Raw genomic sequence first — 16552 nt, forward strand, 5'->3', positions numbered from 1 at the left:
CACAAAGAGGTTCTACTGCTATTATTAATTCCTCCACTGTCTGAAGGATGCCTGAAAAGCATAAATGTACAGAGATTGAGTCAGTGACACTTGTTATGTTGTGCAGAACTAACGATTTCTCTTTTTTGAAAGTGGAGAGTGACATTCAAGATGTGAAGTGTTTTCAGAGCTGTTTGCACATCTAAAGTTCCTAAGTATTTAAAATTAACGAAGTAGCACCTCCTTTTCCTGCCAGGAGAGGAACAGAAAAATAGCAAGCATTTACCAAGATGATATGAGAGGTTTTATATCCTCTTACAGACTTCTAAATTCACATACATCATGGTTTGCTTTATGTCTGGGGAAAATAAAAAAGTGAAGGCTAGAAACTTCCTCATCTTTTTATTCTGTGTTCTCCTTTGAGCAAGCACTTATTTGCGAGGTTTCATTAGCATTGATATAACTTTCTGCAGCTGATTTAGTTTAATGATAGAGCCCATCTTGATCTAAATTATTTACTTTTAGCTGGAAGACTTTCTTCACTTATGTAGAATCTCTGCACACTGCAGTACTTCTGCTTAGATGTTACTGTATGTGGGATGTAAATTGGCAGTATGCCTTTCTCTGAAGGAATCCACCCTGGTGACTGAAATGCTACTGAATGGGGCACTACAGTGACCTCTCCTCTTTTGCTAACTTAGAGCTCTTAATGTGGATTAGACAGAGGAGGAGACAGCCGTGACTAAATGTGAAGAAGGAGGGCTGTTAAGATTCTACTGCCAGAATATGGTGAAAGAATCACGTGGAATACTGTGGAAATTTCCATAGTGTGGAAAGAGCAAATGAGCAGAAAGAAACAGTTGTAAGATGAAACTAAAGACTCAATTGAGAATAGTTAAAAGAACACGGGAAGATAATTTGCTGTCATTCTAGACTGTACTAGGTGTCTCTGGAAAGAAGAGAAAATCAGACCTGTGTATGCTAAGCAGCTTTACTATGGAACATTTCTTTTCTCCAGATGTAATGTCACCATTCCAAAATAGGAAACTTCAGCCAAAGGACATGAGATGCAGTGAGAAAAGTTAATGTGTAATTGCCACAGTTTCTGTTCCTTATCTTCCTCCCTGTTCCTAACGACATATTCTTGCTGCTTATGTTGCCAAACCTGTTATACACTGGAGCCCTCCCTGACATGTTCTGAATGGCTAACAGGGCATAAACAAGTAAAAGGGAAAAAAATGCTATTTTCTCTTGTGTTAATACACTGACAGTCACAGAAACATGCAGGAAGTGCCCATATGGCCACAGGAGAGGAGAAAGGACCTCATTTCTGTGTTGAAGAAAGGGGGATGCCCTTTTCCTTTCAACTAGATAGTTTTGCTAGGGAACCACACCTGAAATATTTGGGAATCACCACCCAACAGTAAAATACAGCCCACTTGTGCTGGAATTCAGCAACTGTGCAACTCACGGTGGACTAAAACGTAGTAGACATGAGAAGATGAGAATGAGGTTTAAGTGCCTGTTGCAGAATGTAGATTCCTGAGCAGGAATCTGGCATCGTTTCCTGTCACTGGTGGGACTCACAGTGTCTCTCCATAAGGTGCTCCTACATTCCTATTGTATAACATTGCACTTTCTTAAAATTCTTTCAGTAAATAGCATGTGGGAAAATGGGGAAAGTGTTGCCAGACAGAGAAATCACTTAACTGTTTTATAGATGAGATGTGCTCTGGAGAGGAAGAGGACACTGCTATTATTGGTACTGATCCCTCTCTGAGTGCTGTGCTTTGTAGCAAGTGAAGCATGGAATCTCATGTGCTCCTTGATGCCTGTTCTAAGCCTAAGGTGCTCATAGTATAAAACAAGTGTGACAAAGCCACAGAATGATTTAGTTATGGAACACCAGAGGTAGATAACTTAGTATGAAAAGAAGCTCTAAGAAAGAAAAGAAAAGAAAAATGAATAAAATCTATTTTGGTAAAGATACATTTTGCGTGACAACTAGATCAGTAACTGGGATCCTTTTTTTTTCCCTTCATTAGATATTCTCCCTTCAAAAGCAACACTGTTTCAGCCTAGTTTTACCACCAGTTTTTGCTCCAGCAATGTGCCATAAAGGCAGCATACCTTGGAGTGAGTAAACTCAATCGGGCTCCTTTTTCTGCCTCAGGAAAAATGGGTGTTATACTTCACTTACATCCCTGCAAATAGGCATTCACAGCGGTCAGTGAAAGAGCAAATACGTTATTTTATGAAAGCAAATAGTCACATGAGCTGAAAAGAACATAGTTTTTATCTTGGCATGGTTCCTCAGTCTGGGCTATCAGTATATTTAGTGATACAAACAGGTTATGTCCAGTTCTGGCATGGATTTGCATTCCTAATGGACACTTAGCAAGAGCACATCATACTGCATTTCTGGTATGTGTCATTCTCATGCCTTGTAGTGTTGCAGTTTGTACGGCATCTGCATTGTCATTCTGGTACACTCTAGAATGTCATTATGACAATGTTTCAGATGTTTGTTCCTGTGGGGGCAAATGACTGTTTCCAAGGTCAGCCATCAGCTGAAGAGACAGTCTCATAAAAGCTCCACACCACATCACTGCCAGTCCAGCCTGCTCCCTGTAAATAAGCACTGTGAAAGCAATACACTACCTTCTTCTTTCTCCTGAGGCAGCAGCAGGACTGATACTGCTACTCCTATTGTTTCTGAAGGGGAATTCTGCATTATCAGGGCTTCTGTTGCTGAGAGATAGCTTTCTTGCTAACTGTAGGCAACAAAAAACCAGGACACTCAATATGTGAAATTAACTGTATATCTGTTTGAACTGATGGCTTTGAGAATTTATTAATGGTGATGATTGTGCAAGTTTGCTTGTTCCACATTGTACCTGTTTCATGAGAAAGTGTTGACTGGTTGTAAAGGGTCTTCCTGTGAAAATGAGAAGATTGCCATTGAAGGGAGAATTTTAGCATAGAGTGGTCATAGTTTATGGACATTTATGTGTTGAAGTAATGTAATACTTGATGCTGAAGATGATCCTTGTGATAGTGCATCTGTTTCTTGAGAAGAGTTATTAAGTTTACTGGCTATTGGCAACCTCTGATTCATAGAACTGTTCTATGAAATCCCTTGCAGATGATGAAAGATGTTAGAGTGATTCATGAGAAGGTGTTAGCTATTTGAAAAGCTCCCATTGGGGCATGAGAGGTCATAGTCTTGGCTGAAGAGATTTCTTTGACTATATTGGAAGTATTGATGAGGTATATATTCTTGTCCACTGCCTCCTCTTTTCCTCCCTGCTTCCTCCAAATATTGCCTTGCTTGATTGAAAAAAGAGAGAATAGTATTTTGTCAGAATCACCATTATATGACCCTTTACTTCTCACACCTGAATGCATGGCAGTATGAGACACCCAGAGCTCTCACAAGTTTCCAGTCTACACCTGCATGGCATCCATTGATATTGACAAAGTCCCTGGGTCCCATTATTATTGATGAAGTTTCCATGTCTCTCATACGTGGTGATGCTCTTTTAGCCAGATACTCCTGCTTATGAAGCTGCTCAGCAGCAACTTTGACCATCACCAAGACTTCCTAAATTTGTACTTCATGCACTGTTATGGCATGAACATTTGGCCATATGAAGAAAAGATAAAGGGCTTCCATGATGAGAGCTGACTCCTCTGCTTCTTTGACAATATTATGTTCACCCGCTGTTTTTAAATGATATTTGAAAAGTAGGGGTCAGGGCAGAATGAGGACTGTATGGAGATGAACTGATTTTCAGTTTCCTATGAGCACTGTAAATGCCAGATGATTTTTATTTATGCAAAATCCCTGACAGTTGTTTGCTTGTATTGAGGACTACAGCTTTCTGCATGTCTTGCTTCTGCTTGCTGCTTTCCTCTTGTAATCCTGCCCTGAAGTGTTGTTCCATGGCATGCAGCCCATCTATGGTGAACGTTGTTAAGCCTCTCTCCCAGTTTCTAAAATGCTGAACCTCAAGTACATGAAACTGGTAATACAGTATCTACCATCTACCATCAACACACGTCATTATGGGGTTGGAGAAGGTAGAGATATGTTCATTTCCATGCAAAGGCTTGTTTCAGAGATTATTTTTATGCTTCTATCTTATATTTTGTTAACTTGGAAGCTGATTATTTTTTCTTACAAGTTGTGTTGAAACTGATGGGTCAAACAGTGTGGAATTTGGCTGTAAACATGTTTCCAAACAAAAAATAGACAAAATCAAGGCTTCTTGTGAATTGTGGCTCTCTGAATGGAGAAATTTTGGCTAGAAATTGCCATAGTAGGAGGTTTTTGTGGTAGATTAGTTAGATACAATGGAAGTGGTACAGTGGAAGAACATACACAAAATGGTGAAAAAAATCAAACCTGACATTTTCCAGATTAATACTGGATGTATGCTCTTGAATGGGTTAAAGGAAAAAGGAATTACTGTTTTGGGGTCATAGATGAGATACTGGTATTATAAATAACAGGGCTGTGGTTAGGTCATTCCCCACATTTTGCATGCCTTTGCAAAACTCTTCAGGATGAGAGAGTTATTGTTGCTGATCCTAAACTCTCTGGTTTAACTGTTGACCCGTCTGAGTTATCTCCATAGCATTCACACCAAGCCAGCTGGGCTGGTTAGTTGAGCACTAATAGAATGTAAATATTTACTGCCTAACCAATCTAACGTCTCTCCTTTTGGTAGAGTCCCATGATTGATTATAGCTCTACCTTTCATTCCGCAAATAGATTTACATCAGTTATACAAATACATTTATCAATTCGCAATATTCTTTGAGAAGGAAGTAAACATTTTGCCCTCCTTTCATTACATTTTAGTTTGTGCAGCTCTACTTGTTGTTAAAAGATTGCTAGATTCTCCCTGTTCCCATTTTTATGTCACCAAAGCATTGCTGGCATTCTTTATTTCAGGTCTACAATTTATTTAAAAGCACTTGCTTCCAGAGGATGCCTGGATGCTTTTTATCCCATGCTGTGCTGGTTTTGGCTGTGGTAGAGTTAATTTTCTTCAAAGTAACCATGACACATGATGGAGCCCTGCTGTCCTGGGAATGGCTGAACACCTGCTTGTCCATGGAAAGTGGTGAATGATTCCTTGGTTTGCTTTGCTTGCGTATGCAGACTCTTCTTTACCTATTAACTGTCTTTATCTTAACCCATGTGTTTTCTCATTCTTATCCTTTTGATTCTCTCCCCACATCATCCTACCACAGGGAAATAAGTGAGCCAATTTCACTGCAATTGAAAAGAATTTTTTCTTTTACTGTAGCAGTTCAGCTCCCTGCAGTCCGGGAATTATACTGGATTCTTACTGACCAAAGTGCTCTATGCAGGCTGATTTTCCAGTGTTGCTTGTCCTCTTAGTGCTATCCAGGCCACTGAGGTGCTTAATAAACTACAGTAATTCTTTTTTGTCATTTAAGTTTGACGTGGAAACACTATATTGTGAGACATATTGTTGGATAGTACTCCAAAATGTTTAGGGGGCACTTCTCTGTAACAAGTAAACTTGAAGCCATAGATTCCATTTTTACTGCATGTCTGATACACAGAATAAAGGTATTTGGTAAATGTATGTGTGCCTGTATTACTATGTGTAATGCACAGCCTACACACACCACGTAAAACTGTATGTAGTGTGTAATGTGCTAACACATTAGGACACATATTTAGCCACTCGCAGAAGCAAAATGTTCCCCACATTCTTCATTAATAGATTTTCTAGATATTTAGGGTTTGTGTATAGGTTCCTAAGTGGCAGGCACCTTCTTACCAAATGTAATGAAGTGATTATTTTTAAGTTTTTATATATGCCAAGTATTTGTCAAAGCAAGTATCAGCTGTTCTCTGCTGTTGTCATGCTTACACTACCAAACCCTGCTTATTCTCTGTGTGTCCTTATTGATTAACAAATAAATGATCCATTATTTTGTCTCCTAATGCTCTGCATAAACACCCTTACCACTTTCCAGGTGGCCTGTTGATGTGAAATAATTGCTAGGTGCTTTCCAATGAATTTCTATTGAGTAATTAATTGTGAACAGTCTTTATGTTGTATGTTTACTGTCCTGATTCCTGTAAGTACCAATGTCCTTCTCTTGCCCTGACTGGAGAAAGGTGGTGTATCACAGGTGGGAAGGAAGAGGAAAACAAAGAGACTGTTCCTGTAACTGGCACTGACTTCTGGTGCAGGTAATCTCAGATCAAATTCCAGTTACTACAAAGCCTTCAGCTGTGACTTTAACCAAATCCTTTCGTTCACTGCAGGTGTCTCAGAGAACATACTCTTTTAGAATGGGGATTGACTCTTATTTTGTGCCTTGGAAACAGGGCCAAGATTTTCCTGAGCTAGATCACATCCTCCTTCAATGAAAAGAAAAAAAAAGAAAAATAAATAAAAGAAAAAAAAAAAGAAAAGAAAAAAAGAAAAAGAAAAAAGAAAGAAGAAGAAAAAGGAAAAAAGAAAGAAGAAAAAAGAAAGAGGAAGAAAGGAAAAAAAAAGAAAAAAGAAAAAAGGAAAAAAGAAAGAAGAAAAAGGGAAAAAAGAAAAGAAAAAGGAAAAAAGAGAAAAAGGAAAAAGAAAGAAAGAAGAAAAAGAAAAAAAAAAGAAGAAAAAGAAAAAAGAAAAAAAAGAAAAAAGAAAAAAAAAAATGTTTCACTGAAGTGAAAATGTTTCACTGAAACAGCTAATTTCACGGTATTTCAGGTGTTGGCACGTCTAAGAAATTGCCATGACGCCCCCGCCTGTACTGATGCCGGGGCTCTGAGCCCTGTTGTGTGTCCCTAACGCGCTCCGGGCACAGCAGCCCCTGGGCGGGAGGGCGCCCCGCTCCCTTCTCCCGCTCCCTTCTCCCGCTCCCGCTCCGCAGTGGATCGTGCCGTCCACACTAATCAGCACGGGCTCCCGTTATTAAAGGGGCCGCCGCAGCGTTCTCATTTCCCAGAGGACGCGGCCCGGCTGTCCCATCCCCAGGGATTCCGCAGCTCCACCTGGTCTGGCCGGGGCCGCTCCCGCCACCCTTTGTGCTGCAGGCCGCTTTAACCCCTTCTGCGCTCTCCAGAGTTGCAGGAGATGTTTGTGGGGAATAATCCCAGCTGGTCCAGATTATCTGGACAGAAGGAAATTGTGAGCACCTTTATCCCTAATTCTGCAAATTGTCCGATTGCCTTTTCATCCACGAGTTCCTCTGTTGTCCTCATTTGCACTGCATCCAGTTCTGACCTCCATTCCTTCTCATCCCATATATCTTTCTAGCAGCCAGTGTCACAAAAAAAATCTTTGCCTGTGCTTCCTGTCCTTTTGTTTGAATGTAATTTCATTACTGCAAATTGTTAAACTTGTTGATTCAGCCTAGGGAAGGCCCATATCTCCACCCTTGTGCTCTTCAGCCTTTCCTTAGTGTAATGCCCTTGCCTCTCTGCTGTCCATCCATCTGTTTTAGCCTGACTCTGGCATTTCTTTCACTTCTCTGCCTTGCTTTCACATGTAATTCTCGGATGTGAACTGGCTTTGTATATTCATATATTACTGCTTTTGAAAGATTATGCTGAGAGTGTAGGGAGTTCTCCTTTGTTAAAATGTTCAGTTAAAGCCCATTATGAAGTAATGGTGCAGTAAAACCTACAAACGAAGTCTTTTCTCTTAAGAATGATTATTATATAGATAATGCAGTACTGTTTGCCAAATATGGTCTTTAATTAGAGGCCCTTCCTTTGATAAAGCTGTCCTCACATCTGGTGTTTTCCATCTGCCTGATTTGTCCTCTTGTTGAGCCCCTGTGATATATGTCCAGGGCAAGACTTGCTGGATGATACAAACTCTGATTTTCCAAGTACTTTCACATATGCCAGGAAAATTTTTACCTGCTGAATGATTACAGAACTTGATTTCTGGGTGGAAGCCATCAGTGAAGAATTTCGACTTGGTTATGATCTGATTCACTCAGAACTTGAAGCTCTTACATATTATGCTGAAATGATGAACTTTGAGCTTTTGAACATTTCATGCCATGGATTTTCTAACATGCAGCAAATAAAACCATAGAATAAATTAGTATGAAAAGGTCTCATTTAGGTCAACTACTTCAAACTTCAAAGCTAGAAGTTCCTTGTATATATAGCTTCTGAAGATCTCCAAGAATGATGTTACTCAGTCTCTCTTGGCACTTTTCAGTACTGAATCACCCTCATAGGAAGAACAATTTTTTACTTGAAGATAGCTGAAATTTTCCTTGGTGCAACCTAAATGTTGTCACTTGTCCTTTTGCTGTGCCTATAGTGATGAACCTAGATGTCACTTCTGTGGAGGAGCTGCTTCATCCTTTCTGAATTGTGGCCATTCCAGTCATCTCTGAAATTAGCAAGCAATCCCATGATTTCCTTCCTAATGAATTTTCCCTGTTGACAAATATCTAAAGTTATACTGTCAAAATCCCCCCAATCCCCCAGTTCATACAGTACTGACAGACAAATTAATAAATAGTTCTCATATAATTAAGTTTTACTAGCAGGCAACTTTGCTCAAAGCTTGAAAGTAAACTGAGTTGTTATCTAAGGGCCCTGCTGGGAGATTGATGCTGCACTGTCATGGGCCAGTTTAAAATTCAGTTGCTTGCAAAGGAGTCCTGCCATATCCCTTTTCCACCACTGGCCACTTGTTCCAGTCCCCTTCATTGCACCAGCACTGCCATTCAGGATGTCACCTGGACCCACTGGCTGATCTGAGTGCAACTCTCCTGTGTCAACATGGTATGGAGGCATCTCAAGTCGTTTATACAACTGTACTGGTGGACTCAGAGCTCTGTTTCCTTTTTGTGGCCCTGGGTGATAGTGAGAGTAAGTATCTCTGTGACAGTTTATCCTTATGTGGAGCAGTGGTAATAACAGAAACCAATATCAGTAATGCATTGTGAGATATTCAGATAAAGGTGGCAAGGAAATGGGAAATGTTCGTATTTATAGGGAAACCATTTCTTCTACCATCTTTACAGACACATGGGAAGACCCAGTCAGTTTATAATCTAAGGGTGATTTAAAGACTTGTATAAATGGCAGGATGTTATAACTGTATTGATCAGGTTATGAATAATACTAATTTTTAGTATATAACACTAATAACACTAAATTGTATGTACTATATAAATTGTATATAGTATATAATACAAATAATACTAAATTGTAAGATACCAAAATAGTCATACAATTAGTCCAGTATGACTCTAATATTAATTTAAAAAAGCATAAATCTATGCTCCTATATCTATAGGTTGATTCATAGGTATTGATGTTTGCTATTACTGAAAAGCCAAAAATGACTGCTTTTCCAATATTTACAATGCTGATTTTCTTACTTTTATTGAGTTTTACCATGTCTTGTTTAGTCTACTTTTCTGGAAATAAAACTTACTTTAGACAGTCTGTCTGTGCCTGTATACCATTATCCCTTTGTAACCTCCGGAATAGTTATCTTCTACCAAAATTAGGGTATCAAGGTCTCAAAGATAATTTGTTGATTTGATAATTTTCTTAAAATTATGTTCTGATAACTTGAAAATTATCCCTTTGATAATTATCTCAAAGAGACTTTTTCTTCTGTTATCTCAGAGAAGAGATTCCTTTAAATTTAATTTAAAAGGGCAACCAAGAAAAAAAGATCCAAAGGATGGAAAGGTTTCAAAGTGAACCTCATCAAAGATCCAGCACAAGAGAAGGGTCTTATAAGTGCTCCAGCAGACTCAATTAGAGTTCTTGTACCTGGAACAACTGCACAAAACAAACCTTTAGGAAATTTGTTGTTGTTCCCTCTATAGAACTTGGTGGTTCCAATGCTCACATGAAAACAAAAAGGTGATGACTTCTTTTTTATTTAAAATAAAACATGTCTAGCCTGCAGAATTGTGGAGAAATGCTTGACAAAGCTTGATCTGTAAAGTTTTGGAAACCAGAAGACAATTTAAAACAATCACAGTGTCCTCTCACAAAGAGTTGCTGGTTTTCAGGAGTTTTTACTCATAATTGTAATTGCAATACCAACCTTTTCTATTGGGCATTTTATTTTAAATGTAATTTCAGGAAACTTCTCTACTTCTGGGAAAATTCCTGCAAACACTTTTTTCAAAAGATGGGAAAAGTTAAATAGGGCAGAAAAGCCATGACGACCTACTGTTTGGTCACTCTAATATGGTGGAGTTTTTTATTTGTCTCTGTGGTGACTCTGCCACAGCTCAGTGCGAAACTGAGCAGTTAATTTGTCCTGGGATTTCAACCTAATTTTGCTGTGAGGCAGACCTAGAACACTCATCCAGTTGTGGGTAGTAGCCCTCTACAAAGACAAAATCCTTTAAACACCTTGACCTAGGTCTGCCAGAACTCATTTTACCTTTGCCTAAGACTGGGACCACGTAAGAATCCTGTAATTATCTACAAAAATTGCGACTGGAGAATCATTCCAACCCACAGGTGAGTTTCATGACTCATGATTACCAAAAGCATTTACAGAAAGTACCATGTCATCCTGTCCCCTTAAATTATGCTCTCCCAGTGCCTTTGCTATGGAACTAAATCAGTACTACATAATCATGTTTCAGATTTTTCCAGTCTTCTACTTTCCCTTCCTACTCTGATCTATACACATGAATTCGCATGACCCAGTTCACTGTCACCAAATAACTGTCATTATAATTGAGAGGACTATAAAAATGTGCTTTTTTGTGGTAACCCCCCCCAAAAAAACCCAAAAAACCCTCTTTCATCTTTAAAGGTCATCCCTGCAGATCTGGGATTAGAAGTGCAGGGAGCAGGATGTGGATGTATAGAGCTGCCTGTCTTCCATCTCTGGAGCTGCCAGACTGTCCCCTCCTGCCAGGGCAAATCTTCTCTGTTTAAGAGCACAGCTGCTCCACAGGCTGGCTGTTCAATCGACAATGATCTCTAGTTTCAAGTGTGACAGCACCGACCTGCTCGATCTCCATTCAGCTGCAGGTGGGGGCAGCGGAAGAGAAAGGGAGGGAGGGAGAGGGAGGACACTGCAACCTACGTGAATAATTGATAGTGCAAGGAAAGGAGAGCAGCTGGGTTCCCTGTCTTCATCTGCTCACCAGCTGGGGATGAGAGATCCTTGCTCAGGTAGGGGATGAACAGCTTAGATGCTTTTATTCTCATCTTGTTTGCAATGCCAATTAAAAATATTTTGCATCTAGAAGGAATGGGAGCAAAGATAGGTGGGGGAGGGTTGATCCAGATCTTCTCTGCTGCTTGCGTGGCGTTGTGTAATGGATAGAGTTTGGGGCAGTTTCAGCCTCATCAGGGAAAGTGTATGTGCTTTTTAAAAGACATTGTACTGTTCTGCATTGTGTAGTGAAGCAGTTGCAGAGAAGAAAGGGAGAGTGGAGGTGGGGAGAGCAGATGTCTGTGCAGGAAATGAAACAAACTAAAGGGATGGAGGGGCATGAGAGAGGGTCTGTCCAGACTCAAAGGAATCCCACCCTGATTATGTCAGTCTGGACATAAAATGAGGAGCAAGTGCACTGCGGGAGGTGATGTCTGTGCACACCCAGTGCTATATTTAGAAGCTGCGTGCATAGATCTGTGGAAACAGCTGACATGAAAACATGTGTGTTTCTGTCTGTGAATGCAGCTATGAGTTTGTGTAATATTGAAGTAAAATTTAAAAAAAAAATACAGGTTTTGCCCTGAAGAGTTTACCCTTGAAGAATATACTGCTGTGTTTACGTGGTACTGCGCAGCTTCCGTGGAGCTGCTGATGTTCTTACAATGACTCAATTAACAGAATTGCAGGGACCAGTTTCTGTGTTACAGATAATACAGACTTTTCCAATGTGAGCAAGATAAAATGCTAATGAAATGAAACACATGGGAAAAATCTGCTAACAAAAACTGGGAAAATACATAGCAAAAGGTATAGGCACCAATTACTGTTATACATAAATTAACATGACTACAAGGATACCTGAAAGAACAAAAACTTATCTAAAACACACAGTAACTATAAAATGCATAATGATCCATGCAAGTATGGACACATACAGGGATTAAAATCTGAGGCTGTCAGTACACTGAATTAGTCATATAAGAATTCAAATATCAATGGGAGCTGAATCTACTTACTATAACTGAAGGCTTATAATAGGTAATTTTTTTGCATCAGCAGGGTAAATTGTAACAATTGTTAGCTTGATTGTACGTTTAGGAACAGAAAGCCATCCTGTGATTTGCTTACATGTGATTTATTCATATTGCTATTGCTAAAGGAGGCTAATTAGAACAGTAATTAGGGTTTGCTGTTTTGCTTATGCATGTTGAGGACTTTGTAGACAACTGGAGTTGCACAGAAGGTTAGGTAAAGCTGTGAGACAGTTAAATGAAAGCTGAGCTCGGTGTGGTTTTGTATGTGAACAAAGTTGGCCCTTGTCTGTAGTGGCAAGCTGCCGAAAAACAAGAGTGGCAGGAAGACCTGAGCCTCTCTGTATGCTTTGCTTTCACCATGGCCAGCCTCAATAGTGCTGCTGCTAATGACCCTGAGATGGGGGAAGGCAGTAGTTACTGCTGGCAGCTCTCTCTAACAGCAAAAAATAATCTCTTCCTTCTTCCTAGATGCAACAGAAATGGCAAGCTTGGCTCTTTGCCTTGGTCCAGTCACATCTCTACTCAGAGATTCAGGTGAATGAGTAAGATGTGCAGAGAGCAGCTGCTTTATTCAGTGCCCTGGGCCCATTTGGGAGGCATTTGAGTTGGAGTGAGGATGTATGAATCGGCTCATTCTCCAGCATCAGATCTTCTGGGGAATTACAGGAGGTAGACAGGAGGAAATGAGTCACCTGGGCTTCATGCAAGTTACTAAAACCAGCAAGTGGACCCTTTCTTTGTCCATTCAAAGTTGTCACCTGTCTTGATTCCTTCCTCCTTGCAGTCTTTTTGCTCATCCAGAGACCCTTGAAGTCACCATAATAATTTCTATCCAGGTCTTTCAAGAGTAGAATTTACAGGAAGCATTAGGATAAAAATGGTGCATTCTTCCCCAAAACTTTGATGTAACTCCTTGCTCTCTGCATTTTTCTTTTTTGCTCATCTTTACCCGCTAGCTCGTATTTTCTGTCTGCATACTGTTTGCACTCTCCCTTTACATCTTTTCCCAGCTCTCTGGCAAATTCTATCTCTTGTTCTGTGTTTCCTGATGTCCCCTTCATTAGTTAGAATAAACCCGATGTGAGGCTGACACTTGGCATAAAGTTGTAGCTGCTGCTTTTATGGATCTTGATGTAAAGAGAAAACATGACATCATCCTGTGGAATGAAACTGAGAAGCATAGGAAAAAATACGTGCCCAGAAGAACTCTGTGTTCTCATTTAAACACAGGTATATGCATATTCTTGCTACAGCAGACCATGTTTTCATGCTCAGTTTTTTATCAGGAATGACAATCTGTTGATGAGTGAATGGAAATACATGTGGTTAAGGCGTCTGTGACCCCTGAAAATTTGAGCTTCCCTAGTTTACACATTGCATCAATGAGCTATTTCATAAGGAGTGCAGAGCCAAATCTCTGTGGTACTTGATGTATGTCAGGTCCAAATGACAAGGATTTGGATTTAGTGGATTTAGTATTTTTCTAGCTTTCCCTTTAAACGAATGGGAATTTGTGGAGAACTGCTTTGATGCTCACTTTCCTCACTGGATACTGAGAGCCCTGAGACGCGATCTTGTTTTACAGCAGAACTGAGTAAGTGAAACCCGTCTGCTGTCCCTGTCTAACGCTGTGCTTGTGTTACCCTCACGGACAACCGGGAGAGCAGCGTCCCCGGCTCGGCCGTCCCCAGCACGCTGTGCTCCATCCATGGGCTCCCACAACGCGGGGCTCCAGGGGGAACCGCTCTGCCACAACGGAGGAGGGGCAGAAACCATCACCCCATCCCCCCTTTCTCCTCGTCCTCCATCCCTCCTCGTTCTCCCCTCCGTCCTCTCCGGGGCCGCTGCCGTGCGGGTCCCTTCCCTGTCTATCCGGTGAATCCCGGCCCGAGAGGAAGAGGAGGGGTGGGGGCGGGAGCCGCGGCTTCGCAGGGGGTCGAGAGGGAGCCTGTGCCCTTCTTCATGGCGAGGCCGTGGAAGAACAGACTCCCGAGGAGGGAACCCGGGAGCTGACTCAGCGCAGCAGTCCAGCATGTTTTCCCGGGAGCACGGCTCCCCTGCCGGAGCCAGCGGAGGGTAGGTACCGCCACCGGGACCGGTGCCGGCGGCCGCGGGGCCTGGGGCCCTGCCTTTCCCGGGCAGCCCGGGGACGGGGCAGGGCAGCGGCTGCCGGCTTTGGGATCAAAGTGCTGGAGCAGCAGTAAGAGCCCCGGCGGGTTGGCTGGAAGGGCGGAGAACCGGGGAGGGGGAAGGCGATGGCCGTGCCCAGCCCGGCAGGTCCAGGTCTGGCTGTGGGCCCGGCCCTCGCTCCCCCACTCCGGCCCCGCTGCGGCCCAGAGAGGCGGCCCAGGGAGCCCCTCTCCCTGAAGGCACAGACAGAGGCTCAGCGGGCTTTCTCCTGCCGTCCTGGGAGCGGGGGACCTCTCCTAATGGGACTTCTCAGGAGGTGGGAGTGCGGGTTGGATGGCAAGATTAATTTTCCCCTGGAGTTCTCCTTTCTCCTGCCCCGCAAGGAGCGCTGGCGGGGTTCTCCGGGCCCTCCCGGTACCCTGCCCGCCTCTCTGTGGGTGCACGAAGTCCTGAGCATGGGCTGCCCACGAGTGGGAGCGCTGGCCTCCCCGGGAGCTGCCCGTCAGCCAGAGGGGAGTGCGGGTGGGAGAGAGGTTCCTTGTTGGAAGTTAGAGTCTGTGGGCAGAAAGTTTGTGACCAGTGAGAGCAAAACACCTCTCATCTGTAGTGGCTGCTTCCTTTTCCTAGTTCTGCTTCAGTAGTTCCTTCTCTTGAGCTCTAGGAATCTGTGTAAGCAAATTTCAAAGCCGTACAGGTGTTCTGAGTAGGGCTATTCGTATCATGTTTTCAGCTGTCTCCACCGAATAGCTGGCAATTGTATTTGGTAAAGCAAATGCATCTCTCTAAGGCAGAAACAAGGGAGTGAAAGAGCAGAAGCTGCTGTTCAGGAGAAGTGGTTGCCCAGAATTTTCCTTATGAGCATTTCAGGCCTCTTCTTGTCTCACATTACCTTAAGTTCTTCTGAATTGCCCGTCCCTTCTAATGAGGGATTTAAAAAACATAATGTCTCCCTGCAAGAAACTCTTATCAGGCTGGGACACCAGTTATTATATTGTACTGACTGTTGTTCCATAAATAGCTGCAAATCATGCTGTGGGGTTTCTCCTACTGGAAGGCTTCCAGATTAGCAGAAGTATTTACAGCAACTACACACCTGCTTCCCTGTGAACTTTCAGAAAAACAGTTATCCAAGGATTTGGGGCACTTGCCTTTTAGAGTGCAACAAATCCCCATTTTATTTATGAAATGGTGTATGAAGTTCTGTCCAATTTGTGTTTTTCCTAGAGCAAGTACTTGGATTGACTTGGTTATTGAACTGGCTCAGCTGCAGCAGATAGCAATGATTTTGAAAGCTGTGTAGAGAGATCCCATGATGGAAATAGCAGAGGATGCTACAAGACAGGAATACAAGGCATGAGCAGAGTTGTAGTGGCTTAGAGACCTTCAAAGGTTCTTCTTGTTTCAGAATTGAGAGTGGAATTTATCAGTGGATCAGCAGTACCTACATTTAGTTTGACTGCCTGCTTGAAATTAATGCACTGGTTACTGTCACTAGAAAAATCTGAATTTAGCCTTCAGCATTTTCTAGGCCCTATGCTTCCCCTTATTGCCATTTCCTGAGAATAAAGCTTCAGCAAGTATACATTTGCACATAGATATTCCTCTCCCAATCTGCAGAATTGCTTTCCTTTTTCAGAAGGATGATGATCTTTTCTGTGGTCGAAGAATTTGAAGTTCCAATTTGAAAAGAAGAATGTTCTGTTTTTATAATACATTCTAGTGCTTTTCATTCCAGAAGTTCAAAGTTACAGAAATTGAATGTGGACTTTAAAGCAATAATTATAATAGCCCCAAATTTTTGTGAATTTTATAAAAGATAATGTAAAATCTATAAAAGATAATGTAAAATCTAAGGCATTCACTTGGATTTTCAAAGGCCCATGGTGTATTCCTAATTTGGGATAATTACAGAATTGTGAACATCTCTAAATATACAGTAAGACTGATGATTTTGGCATCTACTGGACTCATTTGGGCAATAGAACTGCACTAGTATTCAATGGTGATAAACAGTTTCTGCCCAAAGTTTTCCAGTCAGTCCAAAGTGTTGAGGTGAATTTATGGTGAGAGGACAGGGGCAGGACTGGCCACACTGACTTCATGTAGGAGCTGCCAAATTTCCATGATGTAGGTGTGTATTTAACTCTGATTGATTCAGCATTCACCTCAGTGACATGCCAAAGAAAACACTAGCAAGCACCAAGACCCCAGGACATCCAGTTGCACAAAAGGCGCTATTGTTACACTTTC

At 41.7% G+C, this 16552-nt stretch overlaps 1 protein-coding gene across 24 annotated transcripts in view; it reads left to right on the forward strand.

Annotated features, from left to right (window-relative positions):
* The first annotated feature begins 10790 nt into the window (after positions 1–10790).
* Positions 10791–16552, forward strand: part of LOC106863055 (rap1 GTPase-activating protein 1-like) — a 43680-nt gene continuing 37918 nt past the window's right edge. For 13 of the 24 annotated variants that reach the window (XR_015801257.1, XR_015801259.1, XR_015801258.1 and 10 more), the window contains exon 1: positions 13754–14248. Coding sequence is in view for 10 of the 24 variants with exons in the window: in XM_014892375.2 (XP_014747861.2) it covers positions 14205–14248 (44 nt within the window). In the remaining 14 variants the exon portion in view is untranslated. Of the gene's footprint in view, positions 11153–13544; positions 14249–16552 lie in introns of those variants that run through there. The other 11 variants (XM_088159113.1, XM_088159117.1, XM_088159120.1 and 8 more) reach the window with 3 other exon arrangements.

Source organism: Sturnus vulgaris, chromosome 2 (genome assembly GCF_052056855.1).
Source record: "Sturnus vulgaris isolate bStuVul1 chromosome 2, bStuVul1.hap1, whole genome shotgun sequence".
Lineage (NCBI taxonomy): Eukaryota > Metazoa > Chordata > Aves > Passeriformes > Sturnidae > Sturnus > Sturnus vulgaris.